Below are 26001 nucleotides of genomic sequence, written 5' to 3' on the forward strand. Positions count from 1 at the left end.
ACCCCTTCTGTGGTGCAGTGCTGTGGAATCTATTCCTTTGTGGATTCTTACTATAAGAATCAGGGGGACATAAACTTCCCTTGATCCCATGTAGCTATATCTATTCTTTGTTGCTGCAGTATATAAAAAAAATACATTTGTACACTGCATGCGCCGCATGGAGATTACCATTCGTTCGTAACGGAGGAGATCCCGCTCTCTTGAAGAGTCACGTTGGCCGGCCCACACACAGTGCATCTAGCAATACTAGTCTCCGATTCATCTGTTCTGTCTTGGATACCATCGGATCTGACATGCAATGGCGTATCCTGGCCTGTGAGACGTCAATCAAGCCAGAAAGGGATACAAGACACTACCAGTAATATGCATGCGGCTAGCGCTGAGTTCAAATTTATTTTTGTTTTTATATAATGCATTAACCCCTTTAGGACGCAGCCTGTTTTGGCCTTGTGGCACAGCCGATTTTTTTTCAAAACTGACGTGTCACTTTATGTGGTAATAACTTGGGAATACTTTTACCTATCCAAGCGATTCTGAGATTTTTTTTCTCGTGACATATTGTACTTTATGATAGTGGAAAAATTTGGTCGATAAATTCAATATTTATTCGTGAAAAACACAAATTTAGAGAAAATTAGCATTTTTCTAAATTTAAATGTATCTGCTTGTAAAACAGATAGTAATACCACACAAAATAGTCAATAGTTAACATTTCCAACAAGTCTACTTTATGTTTGCATCGTTTGTTGAACGTCCGTCCTTTTATTTTTCTAGGACGTTACAAGGCTTAGAACTTTAGCAGCAATTTCTCACATTTTCAAGAAAATTTCAAAAGGCTATTTTTACAGGTACCAGTTTAGTTGTGAAGTGGTTTTGAGGGCCTTATATATTAGAATCCCCCAATAAATCACCCCATTTTAAAAACTGCACCCCTCAAAGTGTTCAAAACAGCTTTCAGAAAGTTTCTTAACCCTTTAGGCGTTACACAGGAAATAAAGCAAAGTAGAGGGGAAATTTACAAATGTAATTTTTTTTTTTGCGGAAATTCATTTGTAATAAAAAAAAAAATCTGTAACACAGAAGGTTTTACCAGAGAAACGCAACTCAATATTTATTGTCCAGGTCCTGCAGTTTTTAAGAATATCCCACATGTGGCCCTAGTGCCCTAATGGACCGAAACACCGGCCTCAGAAGCAAAAGAGCACCTACAGAATTTTGGGGCCTGCTTATTTTTAGATTATATTTTAGGCACCATGTTGGGTTTGAAGAGGTCTTGTGGTGCCAAAACAGTGGAAACCCCCCAAAAGTGACCCCATTTTGCAAACTAGACCCCCTCAAGGAATTTATGTAGGGGTTTAGTTAGCATTTTGACCCTACAGGTATTTTGTTATATTTATTGGAGTTAGTCTGTGAAAATGAAAATCTACTTTTTTTTCTGAAAAAACATAGAAATTTTTAATATTTACAATGAATAAAGAAGAAAATGCACCCCAACATTTGTAAAGCAATTTCTCCCGATTACGGAAATACACCATATGTAGTAATAAACTGCTGTTTTTACCCACAGCAGGGCTCAGAAGGGAGGGAGCGCCATTTGGATTTTGGAGCGCAGATTTTGCTGGATTGGTTTTTAGTGCCATGTCACGATTGCAATGCCCTGGAGGGAACAAAACAGTGGAAACACCCTAAAAGTGACCCCATTTGGGGAACTACACCCCTCAAGGAATTTTTCTAGGGTTATAGTAAGCATTTATACCACACAAGTTTTTGCTGAATTTAGTAGAATTAAGCCGTGAAAATGAATATGAACATTTTTGTCCACTAAAATGTTAATTTTTTTTTTCATTTTCACAAGAGATAAAGGAGAAAAAGTCGCCCTAAATTTGTAACGCAATCTCTCCCGAGTATGAGAATACCCCACATGTGGTAATAATAATTTTTTTTAATAGAAATTAATTAACCTTTGCAGGACTGATCCTTTTTTGCTTTTCCATTTTAGTTTTTCACTCAACACCTTCCAAACGCCATAACTTTTTGAATTTTTCCATGAATTGAGCGGTGTGAGGGCTTATTTTTGGCAGGACGAGCTGTAGTTTTTATTGGTACAATTTTTTGGGTACATACAACTTTTTGATCACTTTTTATTACATTTTATTTAGAGCTTTGGTGACCAAAAAACAGTGATTTTGGCGTTTTAAATTCTTTATTTCTTACGGCGTTCATAATGCGCTATAAATGACAATTTTACTTTATTCTGCGGGTTGGTACGATTGCGGCGATACCATATGTATATCGTTTTTTTATGTTTTGCAGCGTTTGCACAATAAAATCACTTCTTAATAAAATAATTAATTTTATGTGTCCACCATATTCTGAGAGCCGTAACTTTTTTATTTTTCAGTCAAAAAAGCTGTGCAAGGGCTTGTTTTTTGCGGGACGGGTGTAGTTTTATTGGTACTATTTTAGGGTACATGCGACTTTTTGATCACTTTTTATTGTATATTTTGGGAGGGGTGGTGACCAAAAAATAGTGATTCTGGCATTGTTTTTAGTTTGTTTTTTTTGCGGCGTTCACCGTGCAGTAAAAATAACATTATGGTTTTATAGATTGGATCGTTACGAACGCGGTGATACCAAATATGTGTACTGTTTTTCTAACGTTTTAATTTTTTTCCTATAATAAGAGACTTATTATAGGAAAAAAAAATATTTAATTTTTACACTCTTGTAAAATATATTTATTAACTTTTTTTTACTTTTTTCTTTACTTTTTAAACTTTCTTTTTTTACCTGCAGCTCTGATCGCTGCTAGAATACATTACACTACCTAGGTAGTGTAATGTATTCCAACTGTCAGTGTGACATCACAGTCACTCTGACAGTTATTCTACAAGTACCACATGGCAGATCCGGAGGCCGTTGTATGGCCCCCGGGTGCCATCACAAGCATCGGCAGCCCCCACAATTGCATGGGGGCTGCTGATATGCTACAAACCCCCTACATGCGGAGATCGCAGTCGAGCTCGGCATTTAACGGGTTAATTGCCGAAATCAGCGGCAATGAGCCGCTGATTGGCAACAGTGGAGTGTCAGCTGTCAGGGATAGCTGACGTCCCGATGCACACTGTCACCGACAGTGTGCATCGCGAACGGCCGTGATGTCCTGTCACTCTGACAGGAAGTCTATCAGGAGGCTGGTCCTGATAGGCTTCTGTACTTGGCAGACACGGAGGCCATTACTTGGCCTTCGGTCGCCATGCTAGCCATCTGAAAACTTCACGATTTCATTGTGAGGTCTGCCGATGTGCTAGAAACCCCTAAAATGTGTCAGGTGCAATCGATCACCGCAAGTAAGGGGTTAATTGCCGAAATCAGCGGAAATAAGCCGCTGATCGGCATACAGTGGAGTGTCAGCTGTCAGGGACAGCTGGCATCCCGGTTCCTGGTGCACACTATCGCCGACAGTGTGCACTGGGAACTGCGCAGTAACTGTACGTCCCGTGCGCTAAGACACTGGCCACCCGGACGTACAGTTGTGTCGTGGTGCGCCTGGGGGTTAACAAATATTGGTTAAAGAGACCTGTTTAGAAAATTATTCCCCTGCAATAAAAGGCAGTGGTGGAGAAAGTGCACAGAAATACTGCTATGTGTCTCTTTACATGCAGCAGGTATGCAGGCTAGGCTTGCCTACATAGATTACAGAACTTCATATGCAACTTTAGAGGCATAATATTTTCGTCATTTACTCAACATTTTCAATGTTCAGATAGCCTTCTCCATTGTCAGAGATTTCTTATACATGTGAAAGAGATAAGAAAATGTCCATGATATAGATGAGGTTCAGTGGTAGCAAGATGTTGCGCGATCATTGCATAGGAAGTTGAAGAGTTGTATCAAGAAAAAAAGTTGTCATTGTACTAACTAAAAAGAAAATTTTTTTCTAGCGATACATTCCCTTTAAGATAGGCCATCAATATTAGATCGGTGAAGGTCCGACTCTCTGCACCCCTTCCGTTCAGCTGCTTGAAGGGGCCACGGCACTCGTACGATCACTGCAACTTCTTCAATGTTTACATTGTACTCCTCGTTCATACTTGATTACAAGATGATCGAGGTGGTCCCTCAGATGCTCAATTGGATTCAAGTCTGGTGAATTAGCGGTCAAGGGAAGTAGTTTGAAGTCTTGGTTGTGCTCTTCCAACCACTGTCGGACGTTTCTAGCCGTGTGACATCACATTGTCTTGCTGGAAGATTCCATTTGCCCCAGGGAAGACAAACAGCATGTATGGGTGGATGTGATCTGCAACGATGGATTCATACCCAAATCGGTTCAGAATGCCTTCCACATGGATGAGTGGGCCCAGAGAATGCCATGAAAAAATTCCCCAGACCATAACGCTGCCGCCACCAGCTTGTATTCTTCCTTCAATAGTTGCAGGGTATGTTGTTCTTTGATCTTTCTCGTCTGACACGCCAGCGTCCATCCGTTCGATGAAGCAGAAAGCGTGATTCATCGGAGAAGGCAACCCTTTGCCAATCATCGGTAATTCCGATACTGCCGTGCAAATTGAAGCCTTTTTTTCCATTTCGTCCCCCATGTTGGCATACTAGGAGGTTTAACCATTGACCTCTGTAGGAGCTGAGAGAGGTTAAAGAGGCTCTGTCACCAGATTTTGCAACCCCTATCTGCTATTGCAGCAGATAGGCACTGCAATGTAGATTACAGTAACGTTTTTATTTTTAAAAAACGAGCATTTTTGGCCAAGTTATGACCATTTTTGTATTTATGCAAATGAGGCTTGCAAAAGTCCAACTGGGCGTGTTGAAAAGTAAAAGTACAACTGGGCGTGTATTATGTGCGTACATCGGGGCGTTTTTACTTCTTTTACTAGCTGGGCGTTCTGACGAGAAGTATCATCCACTTCTCTTCAGAACGCCCAGCTTCTGGCAGATCACGCTGTGACGTCACTTCCCCAGGTCCTGCATCGTGTCAGACGAGCGAGGACACATCGGCACCAGCGTTTGCAGGTAAGTAGCTACATCGACTTACCTGCAAACGCCGATGCTGCTGCAGAATCATCTGTAGCCTCTGGTGCCGATGTGTCCTCGCTCGTCTGACACGATGCAGGACCTGGGGAAGTGACGTCACAGCGTGATCTGCCAGAAGCTGGGCGTTCTGAAGAGAAGTGGATGATACTTCTCGTCAGAACGCCCAGCTAGTAAAAGAAGTAAAAACGCCCCGATGTACGCACATAATACACGCCCAGTTGTACTTTTACTTTGCAACACTCCCAGTTGGACTTTTGCAAGCCTCATTTGCATAAATACAAAAATGGTCATAACTTGGCCAAAAATGCTCGTTTTTTAAAAATAAAAACGTTACTGTAATCTACATTGCAGTGCCTATCTGCTGCAATAGCAAATAGGGGTTGCAAAATCTGGTGACCGAGCCTCTTTAAAAGGGCCCCACCCTCAGCCGGCCACCATTGTATTTCCTGTCCCTACAGGAGTCAGGATGAAGAGAGGATCCTCTTCCCTTAAGGGAGGGGAATTGTAGCGTAAGATTTTGGTACTTTAATGGAAGTCAGGATCAGGGGGCTTCCCTCCTTCCAACCGGAGTTTCCATTGGGGGGGGGGGGTGTACCTTGGGGTTTCTCTCCTCCCCTTTTCAAAGAAACCACCCGTCCGCTTGCGGTCCCGTGAGACTAAAGCACTTCTGCCGGCATCCCGACCACGTGGTTGCAGCTTCGTGACCAAACATCTGTCAGAAGTGGCATCAGACGACCGCGCAGATGGAAGTGACGTCACAAGCAAGGACTGCATCGGGAACGTGGAGCAGGTAAATAGACCGGCGTGTTCAGAGTAAAATTGCCACATGCATCCTGCTCTGAGGTCTGTGTTTCCAAGCATGTCCTTTCCTGGCACCGATCTGGTGGGTTCCCAGTTTGATGAATCTAAGGTCTCCTTCCCATCCACTGCCGTGAGTTTTTTCCCCCAAGGGAATAATACGTGTTATATTACTGTAAACTGTACTAGCTGGGTCTCCCTCTCCCTAACAGCTATGTTAGTCTTATATTAAGGCTGGGTGATCGAATTGATTAATTCGCCCTCAAGGACTCTCAGAATAAATTCTTTAGTGGCGCCATCACACTGTGCTGTAGGAGGAAGCTCGGCCCCGCCCCCACGTCACTGCCTGGTCCGCCCCGTTCTGTCCCCTCTTTCCGATGGAACTGCTGTTCTGTACTGAACAAAATGATACAGTACGGAATAGCAGGGCAAGCAGGGACTCCTAGTACATAGCCACACCGCCCTGTAGATACCGCCCGCTGTTGATAGCACCCCCTTGCAGATAACCCCCCCCCCTGTAAACTGTAGATCGCACCACAACCCCCCCCCCCCTCTGCTTGTAGATCGCGCTGCTGTAGCTCCTACTAGGAGCTGAATCTCCGGCCAAAGCGTCGGCAACCTCTGGCCGGGGATTCAGCTCCTAGTGGCAGCTACAGCTGCGCGATCTACAAGGAAGGGGGGTGTGATCTACAAGGGAGGGGGTGGCTGTAAAGGATCTGCCAGACACAGCTGCTGTGTCGACGCCCGTGGTTAATCAGTCTGCACCTGCTCCTAGGTCTGATAGAGTGACTCGATCTGCTACCACTCAGGCTGGTAGGCTCAGGAGTGGGAGAACCTATCACAGCCTGGCCAGACGGTTCTAGCTCCCGCCCTCGGCCTATTTATACCTTCATTTCCTGCTTGTCTCTGCCTGTGATTCTTTCCGGTTTCCTGGCTCTGCTGCTCCTGCTATTATTATTGACCTTGCTTCATTTTGACCCTGGCTTTACTGACTACTCTCATGCTCTGCGTTTGGTACCTTGTACACTCCTGGTTTTACTCAGCTCATTCACTACTCTTGTTGCTCACGGTGTTGCCATGGGCAACTGCTCCATTTCCCTTATCTTCTGTGTACCCTTGTCTGTTTGTCTGTCGTGCACATACTGAGCGTAGGGACCGTCGCCCAGTTGTACGCCGTCGCCTAGGACGGGTCGTGCAAGTAGGCAGGGACTGAGTGGCGGGTAGATTAGGTCTCACCTGTCTGTCTCCCTACCCCGTCATTACATAATCACAGGCCCATATACCTTTTCTACCCTGGTTGCTACTACTATGGACCCCCTTGAGACCCTGGCTCAGCAAATGCAGGGTCTCTCCCTACAGGTCCAAGCCCTGGCTCAGAGGTGCGACCAGCGTGATGCTAACCAGCTAGTAACTATGACATTGGCAACCGCAAACTCTTAGCCATTAAATGGGCATTTGAAGAGTGGCGCCACTTCCTGGAGCGGGCTAGGCACCAGGTAACGGTCCTTACCGACCACAAGAATCTGGTTTTCCTAGAATCTGCCCGAAGGCTAAACCCGAGACAAGCTCGATGGGCGTTGTTTTTTACTAGATTCAACTTTTGAACCCCATCTCAAGTTGCCTGACCGGTTCTCAGGGGACCGGAAGACTTTTTTCTCCTTTCGGGAGAGTTGTAGACTCTATTTCCGTCTAAGGCCCCACTCCTCAGGTTCTGAGAGCCAGCGAGTGGGTATAATTGTCTCCCGGCTCCCGGACGGCCCCCAAGAATGGGCCTTCTCCTTGGCTCAATGACGCCCCTGAACTTTCCTCTGTTGACCTTTTTTCTTTTCCGCTCTCGGACTCATTTATGACGAGACTGACAAGACTGCCTTTGCCGAGAGTCAGCTGGTGACCTTACGTCAGGGTAAGAGACCCGTTGAAGAGTACTGTTCTGACTTTAGGAAGTGGTGTGTGGCTTCTTGGTGGAATGACCCTGCCTTGAGGTGCCAGTTTAGATTGGGTCTGTCGAACGCCCTGAAAGACCTGTTAGTTAGCTATCCCTCTTCTGACTCTCTAGATCAGGTTATGGCTTTAGTGGTACGTCTTGACCGACGTCTCAGGTAACAACGACTTGAACGTTTTTGTACCTTCTCCTCTGGCTCCCCCATGATGGCTCCTGAGGTTCCGTTGCTTCGTTCTTCCACGGAAAACTCGGATGAATTAATGCAACTCGGGGCCTCTGTGTCTCCCCAACAACGTAGAGAGCTCCGCAGGAAGAATGGTCTCTGCTTCTACTGTGGAGATGACAAGCATCAAGTGAACAACTGTCCTAGGCGTAAGAATAAGCAGCCGGAAGAACTTCCGCGCCTAAGTGACCATCGGGGAGGTCGCTTGGGCACACGGGTATTTCCCGTAAATATGAAACCTAATAATAAGATCTTGCTTCCCTTTTCAGGTCTCTTTTGAGGGTAGGTCTGCCACCGGCAGTGCCTTCACGGATTCAGGGTCTTCTGCTAATTTTATGTCTGTGGCATCTGCTATGTCTCTAGCTATGCCATTGATTGATTTGCCTAAACCTGTCCCGGTAGTGGGTATCGACTCCACTCCACTTGCTAATGGTGGTTATACGCAGCATACCCCTGTTTTTGAACGCATTGTTGGCTCCATTCATTTGGAGCAGTGTTCTGTACTGGTGATGCAGGGTTTATCGTCCGATTTGGTTTTAGACCTTCCCTGGTTGCAGATGCATAATCCCATGTTTAACTGGAGTACTTACTAAATGGGGTAATGAATGCATGCCGTCCTGTTTTTCTGTTAATTTTATTTCTCTCCCTGAGGAGGTGAACACTCTACCTGAGTTTATTCAGGACTTCGCTGATTTTTTTTCTAAAAAGGCCTCCGAAGTGTTACCTCCTCATAGAGAATATGATTGCGCTATCGATTTGGTACCAGGAGCTAAGCTCTCTAAGGGTAGGATATTTAATCTCTCTTGTCCCGAACTGGCCAAGGGTTACATTCGCCCCTCTACTTCTCCGGTAGGTGCTGGCTTCTTCTTCGTAGGGAAGAAGGATCGTGGTCTTATGCCGTGCATCGATTACCGAAACTTGAATAAGGTCACTGTAAGGAACCAGTATCCCCTTCCTTTGATTCCTGATCTCTTCAATCAGGTTCAGGGGGCCCAATGGTTCTCTAAGTTTGATCTTCGGGGGGCGTATAACCTTATCCGCATCAGAGAGGGGGATGAGTGGAAGACTGCGTTTAACACGCCTGAAGGTCATTTCGAATACCTCGTCATGCCCTTTGGGTTGTGTAATGCTCCCGCGGTCTTCCAGAATTTCATAAATTAGATTTTAAGAGACTACCTGGGGGTATTTCTTAAAGTGTACCTTGATGACATACTTGTGTTTTCCAAGGACTGGTCCTCCCACATTGAGCATGTCAGGAAGGTGCTCCAGGCCCTTCGGGAAAACAAACTCTTTGCTAAAACCGAAAAATGTGTGTTTGGGGTGCAGGAGATACCATTTTTGGGTCAAATCCTCACTCCTAATGAATTCCGCATGGACCCTGCCAAGGTTCAGGCTGTGGCTGAATGGGTCCAACCTGCCTCCCTGAAGGCGTTAGTGCTTCCTGGGATTTGCTAATTATTACAGGAGATTTATTGCTAACTTCTGGGTCATCGCTAAGCCTCTTACGGATCTTACTCGCAAAGGTGCTGATCTCCTCCACTGGCCTCCGGAGGCGGTCCAGGCTTTTGAGGTCCTTAAGAAGTGCTTTATCTCGGCCCCAGTGCTGATTCAGCCTAACCAAATGGAGCCATTCATTGTGGAGGTTGACACCTACGAGGTGCGAGTGGGTGCTGTCTTGTCCCAGGGTACCAAGTCCCTCACCCATCTCCGTCCCTGTGCCTACTTCTCCAGGAAGTTCTCGCCCACTGAGAGTAACTATGACATTGGCAACCGCAAACTCTTAGCCATTAAATGGGCATTTGAAGAGTGGCGCCACTTCCTGGAGCGGGCTAGGCACCAGGTAACGGTCCTTACCGACCACAAGAATCTGGTTTTCCTAGAATCTGCCCGGAGGCTAAACCCGAGACAAGCTCGATGGGCGTTGTTTTTTACTAGATTCAACTTTTTGGTCACCTATAGGGCTGGGTCTAAAAATATTAAAGCTGATGCACTGTCGCGTAGCTTCATGGCCAGCCCTCCTTTTGGAGGAAGATCCTGCTTCTGTTTTGCCCCCAGGTATAATCATTTCCTCTGTTGATTCTGACTTAGTCTCCGAAATTGCGGCTGATCAAGGTTCAGCTCCCGGGAACCTTCCTGAGAACAAGCTGTTTGTTCCCCTGCAATTCCGGCTAAGGGTACTCAGGGAAAATCATGACATATTGGTGGCCTTGGTTGCCTAAAGACGTTAAGGCCTACGTCGCCGCTTGTGAAATTTGTTCTAGGTCCAAGACTCCCAGGTACCGACCAGCGGGCTTACTATGTTCTTTGCCCATTCCCCAGAGACCTTGGACCCATATCTCCATGGATTTTATCACCGACCTGCCTCCATCTCAAGGCAAGTCGGTGGTGTGGGTTGTAGTAGACCGCTTCAGTAAGATGTGCCACTTTGTGCCCCTCAAGAAACTACCCAATGCGAAGACGTTAGCTACCTTGTTTGTCAAACACATCCTGCGTCTCCATGGGGTTCCTGTTAATATTGTTTCTGACAGAGGGGTACAATTTGTTTCATTGTTTTGGAGAGCTTTCTGTAAAAAGTTGGAGATTGATCTGTTCTTCTCCACGGCCTTCCATCCTGAAACTAATGGCCAAACCGAGAGGACTAATCAGTCTCTAGAACAATATTTAAGGTGTTTTATCTCTGACTGTCAATATGATTGGGTCTCCTTCATTTCCCTTGCCGAATTTTCCCTTAATAACTGGGTCAGTAACTCGTCAGGGGTCTCCCCCATTTTTCTGTAATTTTGGGTTTAATCCACGGTTCTCTTCCGTTTCACCTGATGGTTCCAACAATTCCGAGGTAGATGTCGTTCATCGGGAACTATGCACAGTCTGGGCCCAGGTTCAGAAGAACCTAGAGGCGTCCCAGAGCATACAAAAGACTCAGGCAGATAGAAGACGTTCTGCTAACCCCTTGTTTGTGGTCGGGGATCTGGTATGGCTGTCTTCAAAAAATTTGCGACTTAAAGTCCCGTCCACAAAATTTGCTCCCCGGTATATAGGGCCGTACAAGGTCATTGAGGTCCTTAACCCTGTCTCCTTCCGACTGGAGTTACCCCCGTCTATTCGAATACACGACGTGTTTCATGCCTCCCTCCTGAAACGCTGCTCCCCGTCCTTGGCTACCTCGAGGAAACCTCCAGTTCCTGTTCTCACCCCTGAAGGGGTAGAATTCAAGGTGGCCAAGATTGTGGACAGCAGGATGGTCCAAGGCTCCCTCCAGTACCTGGTCCATTGGAGAGGATACGGGCCTGAGGAGAGGACTTGGGTACCCGCCCGGGATGTTCACGCTGGGGTATTGCTCAGAAGGTTCCCCAATAAGCCAGGTCCACCTAGAAAGGGTCCAGTGGCCCCCCATAAAAGGGGGGGTACTGTAAAGGATCTGCCAGACACAGCTTCTGTGTCGACGCCCGTGGTTAATCAGTCTGCACCTGCTCCTAGGTCTGATAGAGTGACTCGATCTGCTACCACTCAGACTGGTAGGCTCAGGAGTGGGAGAACCTATCACAGCCTGGCCAGACGGTTCTAGCTCCCACCCTCGGCCTATTTATACCTTCATTTCCTGCTTGTCTTTGCCTGTGATTCTTTCCTGTTTCCTGTCTTCTGCTCCTGCTATTATTATTGACCTTGCTTCATTTTGACCCTGGCTTTACTGACTACGCTCCTGCTCTGCGTTTGGTACCTCGTACACTCCTGGTTTGACCCTGCTCGTTAACTACTCCTGTTGCTCACGGTGTTGCCGTGGGCAACTGCCCCATTTCCTTTAGCTTCTGTGTACCCTTGTCTGTTTGTCTGTCGTACACATATTGAGCGTAGGGACCGTCGCCCAGTTGTACGTCGTCGCCTAGGACGGGCCGTGCAAGTAGGCAGGGACTGAGTGGCGGGTAGATTAGGGCTCACCTGTCTGTCTCCCTATCCCGTCATTACAGTGGCGCTGCAATTTACAAGGGGTGTGGGTGCGATCTACAAGAGAGGGGGTGGTGTGATCTACATGTGGGGGTGCTATCTACAAGGGAGGGGGTGGTGTTGCGATCTACAAGGTGGGGTACGATCTACATAATGGTTGGGGTGCTATCTGCAAGGGGGTGTGGCACTGTCTACATGTGCACTATGGCACTATATTGGGGGTGGCACTATGGGGGCACTGTCACTACATGTGAGCACTGTCACTATATTTGGGCACTGTGGCACTATATGTGGGCACTGTCACTATATGCGATCTACAAGGGAGGGAGGGGGGTGGTGCTGCTGCTGCGATCTACAAGGTGGGGTACGATCTACATAGGGGTGGGGGCGCTATCTGCAAAGGGGTGTGGCACTATATTGGGTGTTGGCACTATGTGGGCACCATCACTACATGTGCCACTGTGGTACTGTCACTACATGTGGGCACTGTGGCACTATATGTGGGCACTGTGGCACTATCCAGCCTGACAAATGAAATCCATCTTTTTTAACGGCCATGAAAGACTGACTGGAAATAGATGAGAATTTGAAGACACTGATGCAAAATGGACATGAAAAACTGACAATTGATCCGTTTTTAATTGCCATTTTGTTTTCACTGTCGTGTGGCTGTAGCATAAATTACTATGATGCCAGGAGTCCTGTTCACATGTACCATGATCAGGCCGCGAAATCCGGCTGACTCACGGATAGTTTTTCACGGTCCAATTACGGTTGTGTGAATCCGGCAATGTCGGAGACTGGCTGAGGGTGTGACAGGCAGAGGTTGGATATTAGTGCATGCAGTATATAATTGATTATAGATTCTATTAACCTGTTCCCTGCCAGGGAACACAGAAGTTATAATCCATTATATAGACATTTTTCCAATTGTATTTATGATAAAATAAAGTATTTTCAGAGGTTAAAAGTTGTGAAGTTACGTACAATAATCATAGCAATATATGTTAAAGAGTTATTTATATAAAGAAAATTTATTAATTTATCTCATGGTATTATTTTTAAATAAACAGAAAAACAATAAGAAAATCGAGATTCAAATCGAAAATCGGCCAAAGTGTTGAAAAAAAATCGAGATTACATTTTTGTGCAAAATCGCCCAGCCCCATTTTATTTTAACCCCTTCCCTCCGCAGCCATTTTTCGGATTTTGACTTTTGATTTTAGTGGGAAACAAGAAAAAAAATATATGTGGGGTGGAATAGGAAAAAAACAGCGATTCCTCAATCTTTTGAGTGGTTTTGTTTTTACTGCGTTCACCGTACGGTAAAAACGGCATGTTAACTTTATTCTGTGGGTCAATACGATTACAGTGATACCAAATTTATATAGTTTTCTTTATATTTTACTACTTTTACAAGGAAAAAACTGATTGTTAAAAATAAAATGTGAGTTTTGTTGCCACATTCTGAGAGCCATAAATTTTTTATTTTTCTGTCGATTTAGCCGTGTGAGGGCTCATTTTTTGCGGGGCGAGCTGCAGTTTATATTGTTATCATTTTGGGGTACGTGAGACTTTTTGATCACTTTGTATTTCAATTTTTGTGGGAGAAGAAGGGACCAAAATACAGCAATTCTGATGTTTTTAACGTTTTATTTTTTACGGCGTTCACCAAACGGACTAAATAATTATATATTGTAATAGTTCAGACTTTTATGGACGCGTCGATACCAGTTATGTTAGCTTTGTATTTATTTTTTACATTGTGCTTGAGGGAAAATGGGAAAAGGTTTTTTTTTTTGAACTTTTCATTTTTTCATTTTTTTTTTTATTTTTTAACAAAAACTTTATTTTACTGTTTTTTACTTGTCCCCCTAGGGGTCTTTAACCAGCGATCGTTAGATCGCTTGCACGATATAATAATGTATTGCAGATATACTAATGTATTGCAGTATATCGCGATTCTGACAGTCTGCTATGAAGCCCTGCCTGAGGCAGGGCTTCATAGGAGTACAAAGATGGTGGACCTGGGGGTGTTCGTCAGGCCCCCAGGCAGCTGTGCCAACCAACGGCTCCCCCCGATCACGCCACGGGGGGGCTGTTGGGACGTTACAGGGGTCGCCCCCTGTTTTTTGTAATTTAAATGCCGCGTTTGCTATTGAACGTGGTATTTAACGAGTTAAACAAGCGAGATCGCGCTCCAACGGGATCCTGCTCGTCACCCGGAAGTGTCGGGTGTAACACACAGCCGACACACTCGCTCTCTGGAGCGGTCTCTGCCCGTGAGCACGCTCCATATTCCCCCACCCGGCGGGAGCCGTATATATACGGCGGATGTCGGGAAGGGGTTAATAAATTAATCAAAGCGGAACAACCCTCCTTTATGGAGGACCTACGTTCTATGATCAAAGAGGAAGTTCAATCCTCCTTATCATCTATACAGCCTCAATACGCGGCCATTCCTCCCCCGTATAAAAAGGGCAAAATTAGTAAATGAACCTCCATCTGATTCAGACACTGAAGGGACCTCTTGTTCTTTTAAAGATCCAGATGACATAGATGAATTGGGGTCACTAAATCCCGAAGGAGAACATGACGATGAGAAGAAATACTATTTTTCCTCTGAGGATATGGATGATTTACTAAAAGCAATCAGGGGTACGATGAATATTGAGGAAGTTAAGAAACAGAAAACCATCCAAGTTGAGACGTTTGGTGGTCTAAAATCAAAGAAAAAAACATGTTTCCTATTAACGAAATCCTGTTATTAGTTAACAAATGACGAATGGAAGGACCCAGAAAAAAGGCTGGGAGTTTCCCACAAATTTAGAAATTGTCTCCTTTTTAATGAAGAGAATAAAGACATCTGGGACGATATCCCAAAAATGGATATCCAGATGGCAAAGGCGGTTAAACAAACCTCCTTGCCGTTTGAAGATTCAGCTCAGTTAACAGACCCCATGGATCGGAAGTCTGTTTGTCTTCTAAAAAAGGCCTGGGAAGCATCAATGTTTAGAATTAAGTCTAACAGCAGCCACTTTAGTAGCTAGGACCATATTTACTTGGTTAGGTGAGCTAGAGAACCACCTGAAGGTAAAAACTCCCAGGGGCCAATTAGCAGAGTACATCCCTCTCCTAAAAGCAGCTACAGGGATTCTAGCAGATGCCTGGACAAAATCCTAGAGAAGGCGTCAGATAGAAAGGGATTTCCAGATGATAAACCAACAAAAAGGAAATATCCCTTTCGTTCCCAAGGACCCCAGAGTGAAAACTATAGAGGGAAGGGAAAGACAGGACTCTACCCTTCAGATATCCTTACTACCAGGGGAAAAAAGAAGGAATCTAATTTCCAATATCAAAAGATTTCAAAAAGCCACCTCTTACAAAATAAGAGCGGCAATGAGTATGCTAGGTGGATACTCTCCTCATGGGACAAAAAGCAGTCATCCCTAGACCCAAATATAAAAATACCTCAGAAGGTAAAAACTTCCCTATATTGCTGGACAGAACACTCAAATCTCAAGAGGAGTGTAATTTGGCATCAGTTTCCAGCAATCGTAATTCTGACAGATGCAAGCAGATAAGGTTGGGGAGCCAAACTCCCAGACCATTATATTCAGGGGACTTGGCCACCGACCGTAGCTGCTCGATCCTCAAATTGCCGAGAACTTAGAGCAGTCTGGGAGACACTGAAGTCAGGTTCCTTCGCTTTTCAAAACAAACAACTCAAGGTACTATCCGACAACATGACAACAGTGTCTTTTCTAAAACACCAGAGGGTTACCAGATCGCCCACCCTGCAGAGTAAAATCTGCTTTCTCTATTGGCCATTCATCTGAAGGGGTCGGAGAATATGGAAGCGGATTTCCTCAGCAGCAGAAACCTAGATCCGCACGAATGGTCTCTAAATCAGGAAGTCTTTCTTCAGATCACACGGCAATGGGGTTTCCTCAAATAGACCTGTTTGCGAACAGATTAAATTTTAAAACAGAGCTTTTCTTCTCTCTAAACCCCCAGGATGGTCCCCTAGGCATAGATGCTCTATCCCAGCCTTGGGACATGGATCTAGCATACGCCTTTCCACCTTCAGAATCCTTACAAGGGAAGTCTGACACTCATTTTGACTGTCCCGTTCTGGCCAAAAAAGGCCTGGTTCCCAATTGTGAAGGAATTGGCACTGAAAGATCTTGTAGAACTTCCTTTAAAACAAGATCTGCTGGTACAGGGGACGTTACAACACCAAAGTCTCCAGAACCTTCATTTATCAGCATGGATCCTGAAGGAAAACTGCTCAAAGAAAAGGGTTTATCCCAGAAGGTAATAACAACCCTAAAAGCTAGTCGTAAGCCAGTTACTTCTGTAATTTACCAAAAAATGTAAGAAAAATGTACCTCCTGTTGTGAAGACCAACCCCCTGGGGCAGAATCATCCAGTCATCCATCAAATTTTGGACTTTTTACAGCAGGGGCTGAGACCTGTACTCTGAGGGTGCTTGGCCTGAGTATGTTTTTTTGACACCCAGCTGTCAGAACACAGGTGGATGAAAAGATTCATGTCTGCAGCATCAAGACTAACGCCGACCATTAGACAGTCATCTCCACAGTGGGAGCTTGATATTGTCCTCAGGACCCTAACCAAACCCCCCTTCGAACCAATTGAGAATATAGACGTCAAACACTAAAAGTCCCTTAAAGTACCTTTCTAGTAGCGATAACCTCAGCAAGGAAACTTGCGGAAATACAGGTGCTATCCACAGATGAACCATATCAGGATAATGGACAATAGAATCGTACTAAAAATTGATCCTAATTTCCCTCCAAACTTCGCCTCAGATTTTTATAGAAACCAGGAGTTTGTCCTTCCTTCATTTTGCCAAAACCCCAAAACTCAAAAAGAAGAATTATATCATTGTCTTGATGTTAGAAGAGCAGCCTTACAATATTTACAGGGTACTGCAGATTGGCAGAAAGACTCCAACTTCCTGGTCCAATTTTGGGGGAAAAATAAAGGACAGAAATCCTCAAACACTACCATTGCTAGATAAAAACAGCAAATGAAATCTGTTATTCTCTTCAGTTAAAATCAGTTCCTATAAACATCCAAGGCCCATTCCACCAGATCCACTGCTTCAACATGGGCAGAAAGGGGAGGAGATTTGTTAGACCAGATTTGTACTGCAGCTACTTGAGCTAGCTCCCTTACCTTTGCAAAGCATTATAGGCTAACCTTTCAACCAGTGGAGACTTAGCCTTGACCGCAAAGTACTCCAGGCGGTAGTCCCACCCTAAACCATCTAATTCCATTTCCTTGAGTCCACCATGACAGCATACAATTACCCACCCTACCTTCTTAGTTGTATGTGAAATTAACATATAGTTATGATTATCTAGTCCCTTCCAGTGTAGTGATCTGGTACACACTGGTGGGAGGTTGAAGGTGGGGTCCTTAACTTCTTTCAGTTCCTGTCCCTACAGAGATCAAGGGATCATCCTCCTAGTGTGCCGTCATGGTGGACTCAAGGAAACGAAATTACTGGTAAGACTAATTTTCACTTTCCGATGCACCTTTATTTGCATAGGAGCAGTGACCATTCATCTGCTTCGGAGCCCTACGCAATAGGGTTAGCTGAACTGTTGTTTTAGACACACGTCTGGTAGACCCCTTGTTTATTTTCAAGGTGAACTGCTCCACTGTAGCATGTCGTTCGGCCCTCGCGCACCTTTGTAGCCGACGTTCCCCCTCTCACATCAACGGCACGTGGTTCTCCGCAGCTTCCATGTCGGTTATTCCCAATAGTGCCGTTTGTCCACTCACAATACACTTTCACTACAGCAGCACGCAAACCGTTCACAAACTGCGCTGTTTGCAAAATACTGTCACCCTTGGCCCGAAAGCCAATAAACATACCTTTTAGCAACTCTGATACATCGCTCCTTTTACCCATGGCAACAATGTGTGATGTGTGTTCAGACAGCCTATAACATGTTATAACCTTATATGCCCACCAAGCCAGCCCATGACGACTCCCTTCTTTCATGGGCTACGTGCTGCCAACTTCAAAAGTAGGAGGTGGTCATAATAATGTGGCTTGAAAATATATATGTGTGTGTGTGTGTGTGTGTGTGTGTGTGTGTGATCTATCACATCTAAGTTATGAACTTAGATGTGATCGACTACAGGTGGATCCTGCGTGTTAGAGACACACAGGACTCGTTTAACTGAACGTCTCAGTCCCACAGACCTGACGAGAGCAGGATTTATTGAACGATACAGCTGCTCTCTATAGAAAACACAGAGCAGTTGTATCTCAAAAAGTAAAAATAATTTTAATAAAAATAAAAGCCATTCAAAGGTGTACATAGCTTTTAATGGCACACTAACTAGAACAGACATACACACAGTATACACAGCCTATGCGGCACTACATAGGATAAAAATTGCTGGGGTACATGGTATTGAAATTGGATCTAAGATCAGGGTTGCTGTATACAGCCTTAGGGTTCATGTAGGAGCCATATATTTCGAGCCAATGACTGGATTGGATCCCATCCTGTGAGGCCTGTAAAGCCTTTTTGCAAAGCCTTCTTTTATGATCTTCCAGTTCTCTGTATCTGTCTGTTACATGGTGGTCGGGAGTAGTCACAAGGGAATTCCTTTTCCAATGAAAATAGTTAAAGGCTTATCCGTGGACAAGAAATTGCTTGGGATTTATATTTTTAGGTGTTCTTTCCTGTGGTTTTATTATTTTTATTTTTTCCAGAATATTTGTTAGAAAAAATGATTTGACCAGCTGTTAGCTGGAAGTCAATAGGGAAATATTGAACGCACTACAAACATTGCATTATTTTTTTGGGTGCCTGCCATTTTTATTATTTTGGGACAGTGGCCTTTTTTATGCTTTTTTTTTTTTTTTTTTTCTTTTCTTTTTTCTTTTTTATACTTTTTCAGAATAAATACTGTTGCAAATAGAAATCTTTAAATCACATGATTTGCAATGTAAAAAAGGCATGTGAAAACTCAGGTACTAAAACACTACAAAAAAAATATAATGCGGAAACCTCGGCAGAAACGGCGGCAAAAAAACGGCCCAAATTGCCCCTATTGATTTCAATGGGAGGCAGAGGTGTTTTTTTTCCCGGGCAGCTAAAAAAAGCGGCATGCTCTTTCTTGGTCCAGTTTTCGCGTTTGACCTCTTGTTGAAGTCAATGGGAAGCAGAATGTACCTGCGGCGCTTCTTTTGAGTGTTTTTTGCGTTTTTTTTTTTCTCCACAAACGCCCAGGAAAGAAAACTCCTTTACCTCCCATTGAAATTAATGGAGTGAGATTAGGGGCGTTTTTGGCACGGAATCCGACACAGCTTCTCCTTCAAAATCAGGCCCAATAAACGCTGAACGAACTGGGCGTTCGCGTCAAGCATTGATTATAGCAAACTTTACATGCACCTGCGTTTTTTGCTGCGTAAACACGGTACATAACTCAACTTGCGTATTTTAGTGCAGAATTTATGCTCCCTACTGTAGTCTATGGGTGAAAAACGCAGCATCTCTGCACAGAATACGCAGCATAAATTGACGTCCACCGCAGAACACGTTCCGCATGGCTCTTCTGCTTTTCTTTTCTTTTTTTCCCACAGAGTATGGCTGAGATTTGCAGAAATCCCATCCACCTTGCTTCTACTGTAAATGTTGTAGAGTTTCCATAAAAAAGTCCATTGCGGAAATTTGCAGCGCGTGAAACCACCCTATTGCCTTGTTCCCACAGTGCAGATTTGCTGCATATTTTGCATGCATTTTTTTTAAGCCAACACCATAATAGGATCCAGAAGAGCAGACCTATAAGTACTTCCTTTATATATTTCTTCTGTTTAGGTTCTGTTCCTGGATTTGATTAAATAACATAACTGCACTATGCGAACAAGGCCTAAGATTGGCTTCACACGCAGCGTTTTTTTTAAAAATGTATCCCTCTTCTTATTCATGAAGAATAAGGGTATTTTCACACAGGGCGTATACTTTACGGGAAAGTCAGTAGCGTAAAACGACCGACAAAAAAAGTCGTCACTCTCCTCTGAAGGGGCTCCCATGGCAAAACGTCCTTGTTCATACGGCCGGTGTGTGCCTTGACTGCTGTGGTCACGTAATGAAACGTCATCACAGGAGGCAGCCGTTGCACACGCTGGCCGCAACAGCTTGGACCCGTTGCCATGGGAGCACCATCAGAAGTGGGTATTGTTTTTATGGACATTTCTCAGTTATGTTTTTTTATGCAGTGTGTAGATGAGATTTCTTCAAATCTCATCCACTTTGCTCTTACTATATTACGCTGTGGATTTTCCATTCACATCTCTGCAGCAAATCCGCAAACAAAGCTAAGAGGGCTTGGCAATTTATTTATTTTTTCTTAAACTCATTAGCTCGGTGTGAACAAGGCTGACAGTAATATATACCCTTCTTTAAATTTTCCATTTCCAGTGCACTGTTAACTATCGTTATCAATATTCATTTTAAGTGTCCATGAATTAAAGCATGTGCAAGCATTTTAAATATATTTTATTTTCTGCAAATTGTTGCGTATTCTTTGTGATGCTTCCTGAAATTGTTGGTTATTCCTTGTGACGTAATTGGTTTTTCTTCCTCATTTTATCTTTGTCTTCCTGCCTTTAGCAGGTACTCTTTATTGAGTGAAGTCTTAACTGAAGACTACCACTTGCGACACAATGGAAGTTAAAAGCAGTGAAGTTGTACAGTCTGAGCTTAAACTTGTTGCACATCCTAGAGCAAAGAGTAAAGTATGGAAGTATTTTGGATTTGACACAGATGCTGAGGGATGTATCATGACGTGGAAGAAGATCTATTGCCGCATTTGTATGGCTCAAATTACGTATTCTGGGAATACTTCCAATCTGTCCTATCACCTTGAGAAGAATCACCCAGAAGAGTTCTGTGAATTTGTGAAAAGTAACACTGAGCAAATGAGAGAGGCGTTTGCCGCTGCTTTCTCAAAGTTGAAACCAGAAACATCCCAACAAGTTGTTCAGGAAACTTTAATAATGAAGAGCAGCCATACTTTTGACAAGAAACAACTTGAAGTATCATCTGCTGTAGTTAATCTAATATGTGACGGTATGTTTCCTGCTTCCATATTGGATGAGCCTACATTTAAATCTCTTCTGAAAACTCTGGATCCAAGGTATGAACTTCCTAGCCGGAAATACATTTGCAGCAGGGTGTTGCCGGAGAAATATCACACTGTTAGAGATGCTATACAAAAAGAGTTGGTGGATGTTTTGTGGTGTGGCATTTCCACCGATATGTGGAAAAGTGAAAGCCAGAATAGGTCATATGTGACCCTTTTTGCCCACTTTTTGGCTACTTCTGCTTCAAATTCTTTTACCATAGGCTCCCGGTGTTTAAAAACGCTTGAAGTACCTGAGGAAAACCAAGCTGAAGCGATTACTAGAGTATTGTATGAAACATTTATTGAGTGGGGGATTAGCACAAAAGTTTTTGGCGCTACCACTGACTGTAGTAAAAACATTGTTAAGGCATGCTCTCTGCTGGATATTCCTATAGACATGCCTTGTGTGGGTCAAACATTTAATAAGGGCATACAGCAAGCTTTTCAACTCCCAAAGCTCTCTGGACTTCTTTCAAGGTGTAGAAAGTTGGTGGAATATTTTCAACAATCAACAGTTGCAATGTACATGCTTTGTGAGAAACAAAAACAGCAAAACACAGCTTCTTGTATGCTCATAAGTGATCGTGTTTCGTGGTGGGGCAGCACACTTGTAATGTTACAGCGCCTTAAGGTTCAGCAGTTTACCATAGCAGGTGTTTTGGTTGAGGATAGTAATAACCATCATCTTATGCTGGAAGCCAGTGAGTGGAATACAATTGAAGGCCTTGTGGACCTCCTGCAACCTTTTAAACAAGTGGCAGAAATGTTGTCCATGTCAAAATATCCCACTATAAGTATGGTAAAACCTCTTCTACACATGCTACTTAACACATCTTTGAATATCAAAGACACAGACCAGAAAGAAATCAGCATGGCCAAGGAAGTAATTGCCAAAACTTTAACAACTACATATCAGCACACGCCAGATATAGACATGTTCTTGAATGTTGCAACGTTTTTGGATCCCAGGTACAAAAGACTTCCGTTCCTATCTGCATTTGAACGTTCCCAGGTTGAAAATCGTGTTATTGAGGAAGCAAAGACTCTCCTGGACAGAAGCAAGGAAATGTCAAGAACTGAGGATAAAGTATTTACAATTCCAGAAGAACCCCCAATGAAGAAAATGTCTATGTCATCGACTTCTCCTCCTTCAAGCAGCATCAACAATATGCTAGCTGAAATATTCTGCCAGTCTGGACCTTCAGAAGACCACGAAGAATGTCATGCGCAAGTTGTTGAGGAGCTGAGCAATTTTAAATCTCAAAAAGTTCTAGGACTAAATGAGGATCCACTAAAATGGTGGTCTGATCGTTTGGCATTATTTCCTCTTCTACCAATGGTTCTCCAAAAATATTGGTGCATTGCTCCCACAAGAGTCCTCCCTGAACGTCTCTTTAATTCATCAATGAATGTTGTAAATGCAAAGAGAAACAGATTAGCTCCTGCTCATGTGGATGAACAGGTTTTTTTGTATGAAAATGCCCGAAATTCCTTTGAAGCGGAGCCAGAAGATGATGATGAAGGAGATTGGGGCTTGCAACAAGAACAGTTTTTCAATTTTAATGAATCAGTAGGCAATAGTTTCTTCTCAATTAGGGATAGTGGGTTCATTTAATGTTGGCCCTGGGGTTACATTTTAAATCCAATGAAATATATATGTGTATTATTTTGTTTAAACTAAGTGTTTGTCTTATGGGCTAGCAAAAAATATTTAGATTTTGTCTAGTTAAAATGAAAGTGGAAAAAACTGGAATATTTCTTTTTAGACACTATATTGGGGTCTTAACATCACACGTACAATGTACAGTTTGTCCTCTTGTTTTTAAAGCAGTGGTTAGTTGTCCTTCTAGCATATTGTAGGTTTTAAAGTATTTATTTTTTTTAGCTATCAAATTATCCCATATATTCCATTGTTTGACATGTCTTATTATCAAACAATACATTCTTTTTAGTGATACGATAATCCTTTGTTTTGTGTGTTTTTGGATTTTTTTTTCCAACGGAAGTCTCTTAAAGAGTACCTTACACCTGCCCATACATGTGCAGCATGTAATGGGCAGTGCTTCACAAACCCTGTCTTATTTGAAATGTATTTATCAAACTTCCTCCGTTATTTACATATCAGTGTCATTATATTTGGCGCCCGATATGTAAATAACCCCCTGAACTGTCAATGGGGCATGTTACTATCACTGTGACACTGGCCAGTGGCGTCAAAGCTGTGCGCACGCGCAAGCCCTCACTCTTCCTCTTCAGCTCTCGGCAAACAAGGAGGACAAGACTGTGATCTCTCGCGAGATCACACAGTCTTGTCCTTGTCTGACGAGCTGAAGAGTGAGATCGCACCCACGCGCACAGCTCTGATGCCACTACCGATGATACTCCCGCCGCCACGGAACAGAAGAAGAAGACTTTTTTGGTAATATAAAGGATATATTACTGAGACACTACTTCTTTTTTTTTTTTTTTTTTTTTTTACTATACCATCATTGACATTAAAAAGAGATTTTCTCTTTAAGAACAGTTACATAGGTTTAAAAAAGACACAGGTTCATCAAGTTCAACCTTTCTTAATGAATTACACATCATTCATTGTTAATTTAATTACAACCCTCAATGCCATTCGTCAGTAAATAATCATCTAGCCTTTTTTTAAATAATGACATAGTATCTACCATTACTACATCTCTGGGTAGGGCATTCCATAGTTTGACGACTATAAGTGTAAAGAACCCTTTCCTATAGTGATGTCTGAAATGTCTTTCTTCCACACCCAATGGATGTTCCATGGTTCTTTTTTACATTGAGGTATAGTGTATGTGGTAAAAGGTGTTCAGAGTATTCATGTGTCGTTTTCTTTTTAACCCCTTCCCGACATTTGTCGTATGGATACATCATAGAAAGGTAGTGCTTCCTGCACTTTTTTCCGTATCCATACGACAAATGGTGGACACCGGTTCAAAAGCTGAGTCGGTGCCACCATCCCCGGGTGTCGGCTGCATGTTATAGCTAACACCCTGGGGTAATGGCGAGGAACGGAGTTTGCTTCGATCCCCTCCATTAACTCATTAACTTAAATGCAGCGGTCAAAAGCGATCACTTTATCTAAGGTGTTTGCAGCCCATCAGCACCCCAGCAATGAAATTTACGGGATGCCGGTGGCTACAAAGGGAACCAGAGTCCTAACACTGGCCTCCCGGTAAACCTAGTACGGAAAACTTTCAGGCCCCAACCGAAGGCGGGGCTTAAAAGGCTTCCATAGCCGCCGGCATGTTGGTGCCGGCTCAGGAGCTGAGCCAGCGTCATCAGCGGTGGATTTCAGCTGTATGTTACAGCTGACATCCACCTGTAATGGTAGGATTTGGAGCTAGCTCCGATTCCTGTCATGAACCCTTTAGATAAAGTGATCGCTGCATCTTAGTGGTTGGCAGCAGATTGGCAGCGAATTGCCGACTGCTACTATGGCAACAGGAGGCCTAAAAATGGCCTCCTGCTTTGCCATTATGGAAGCTGATTAGGCCCAGCCTAATCGGCTTGCTGTCAGTGAATGACTCACAGATCTACTATGTTGCACTACATAGGTAGTGCAATTTATTAGAAAAAAAAAAGGAAAAGTGTAAAAGTAAAATAAACATTTTTAAAGTAATAAAATAAAACACAATTGCCCTTTTTCCCTTATCAAGTTATTTTATTATTGAAAAAAATAAACAAACCATACATATTTGGTATCGCCGCGTCCGTAATGGCCTGAACTATAAAAATATTGTTATTTAGTCCATGCGGAGAACGGCGTAAAAAAAACCTGCAAAAAACTGCCCGAATTTTGGTTTTTTGATCACTTTGCCCTACAAAAATTGGAATAAAAAGTGATCAAAAAGTCGCATGTATCCAAAAATGGTAATACTAACTATAGATTGTCCCGCAAAAAAACAGCCCTCATACAGTTGCGTAGACAAAAAAAGTTAAGTTATGGTTCTCAGAACATGGCGACAGAAAAAAGACATTGTCGCAGTGGGTGTGTGGACCCACTGGGCTGTACCGCCGCAGCGGGATAGCAGCTGGCCAACAAGATACCAAGTCAATGTCTATAGTTCAAATAAGGGTACCTGTGGAAATTCAGACCGTAGCGATGGTTAGGCTCGGATGGGACCTTGGCAGCAGTCAGACACCAGGCGCGGTGTAACACAGCAGGCATAGTATACAACACAACACGAATCCAACTCTCTATGGCACAAGAACAAGGTAGCACACTATACAGGTAGCAGGTACAGGAACACTGGGAACTGGAAAACACTAAGGAACCATTTGCAAAGACTAACTTGGGTAAACACAACAATGCTCAGGCAATGAAGGAAGGGGCAGGGCCCTTCTTATAGTCCAGGGTGATCATGGGCTAATTTGACATACTTTTCAGAAACGCTGGGGGCGACTGGAGGGCTAAGAGTCTTAGTGTAGCGGTTAAGCACCACAGGCTTTAGAAGAGACACGTAAAAGGAGTTGGGGATTCTGAGAGTAGCGGGCAGCCTAAGCTTTTTAAGAGACCGTGTTGATCTGCTGGAGGATCTCAAGTGGTCCGAGGAACCTGGGAGCAAATTTGCATGACAGCACTGTCGGCTGGATATTTCTTGAGGACAGCCAGACCTTTGTACCGAGAAGAAACTGAGGCGGTTCTCTTCTCGTGTCTGCCTTTCGCTTCATGTGATCGGCCGCCAGCAGAATAGAGGACCGGGTTTGCTGCCAGAGCCGTAGAAAGTTCCGGAATGCAGAGTCCGCTGCAGGCACCTGGGACGTAGCCGAAACAGGGAGAGGAATTTGTGGATGTTGGCCGTAGACAAAGAATGGTGTGGAGGCGGAGGACTCGCTTATGTGG

General features: G+C 43.8%; 1 protein-coding gene across 4 annotated transcripts in view; it reads left to right on the forward strand.

Annotated features, from left to right (window-relative positions):
- Positions 1-23526, forward strand: part of LOC142743328 (E3 SUMO-protein ligase ZBED1-like) — a 148706-nt gene extending 125180 nt beyond the window's left edge. For 3 of the 4 annotated variants that reach the window (XM_075853991.1, XM_075853993.1, XM_075853990.1), the window contains one exon: positions 20618-23526. In XM_075853991.1, the coding sequence (XP_075710106.1) occupies positions 20671-22746 (2076 nt within the window). In that variant the 5' untranslated portion in view covers positions 20618-20670 and the 3' untranslated portion in view covers positions 22747-23526. The remainder of the gene's footprint in view (positions 1-20617) is intronic. The other variant, XM_075853992.1, reaches the window with a different exon arrangement.
- The last annotated feature ends 2475 nt before the right edge of the window (positions 23527-26001 follow it).

Source organism: Rhinoderma darwinii, chromosome 2, assembly GCF_050947455.1.
Source record: "Rhinoderma darwinii isolate aRhiDar2 chromosome 2, aRhiDar2.hap1, whole genome shotgun sequence".
NCBI classification, from domain to species: Eukaryota; Metazoa; Chordata; class Amphibia; order Anura; family Rhinodermatidae; genus Rhinoderma; species Rhinoderma darwinii.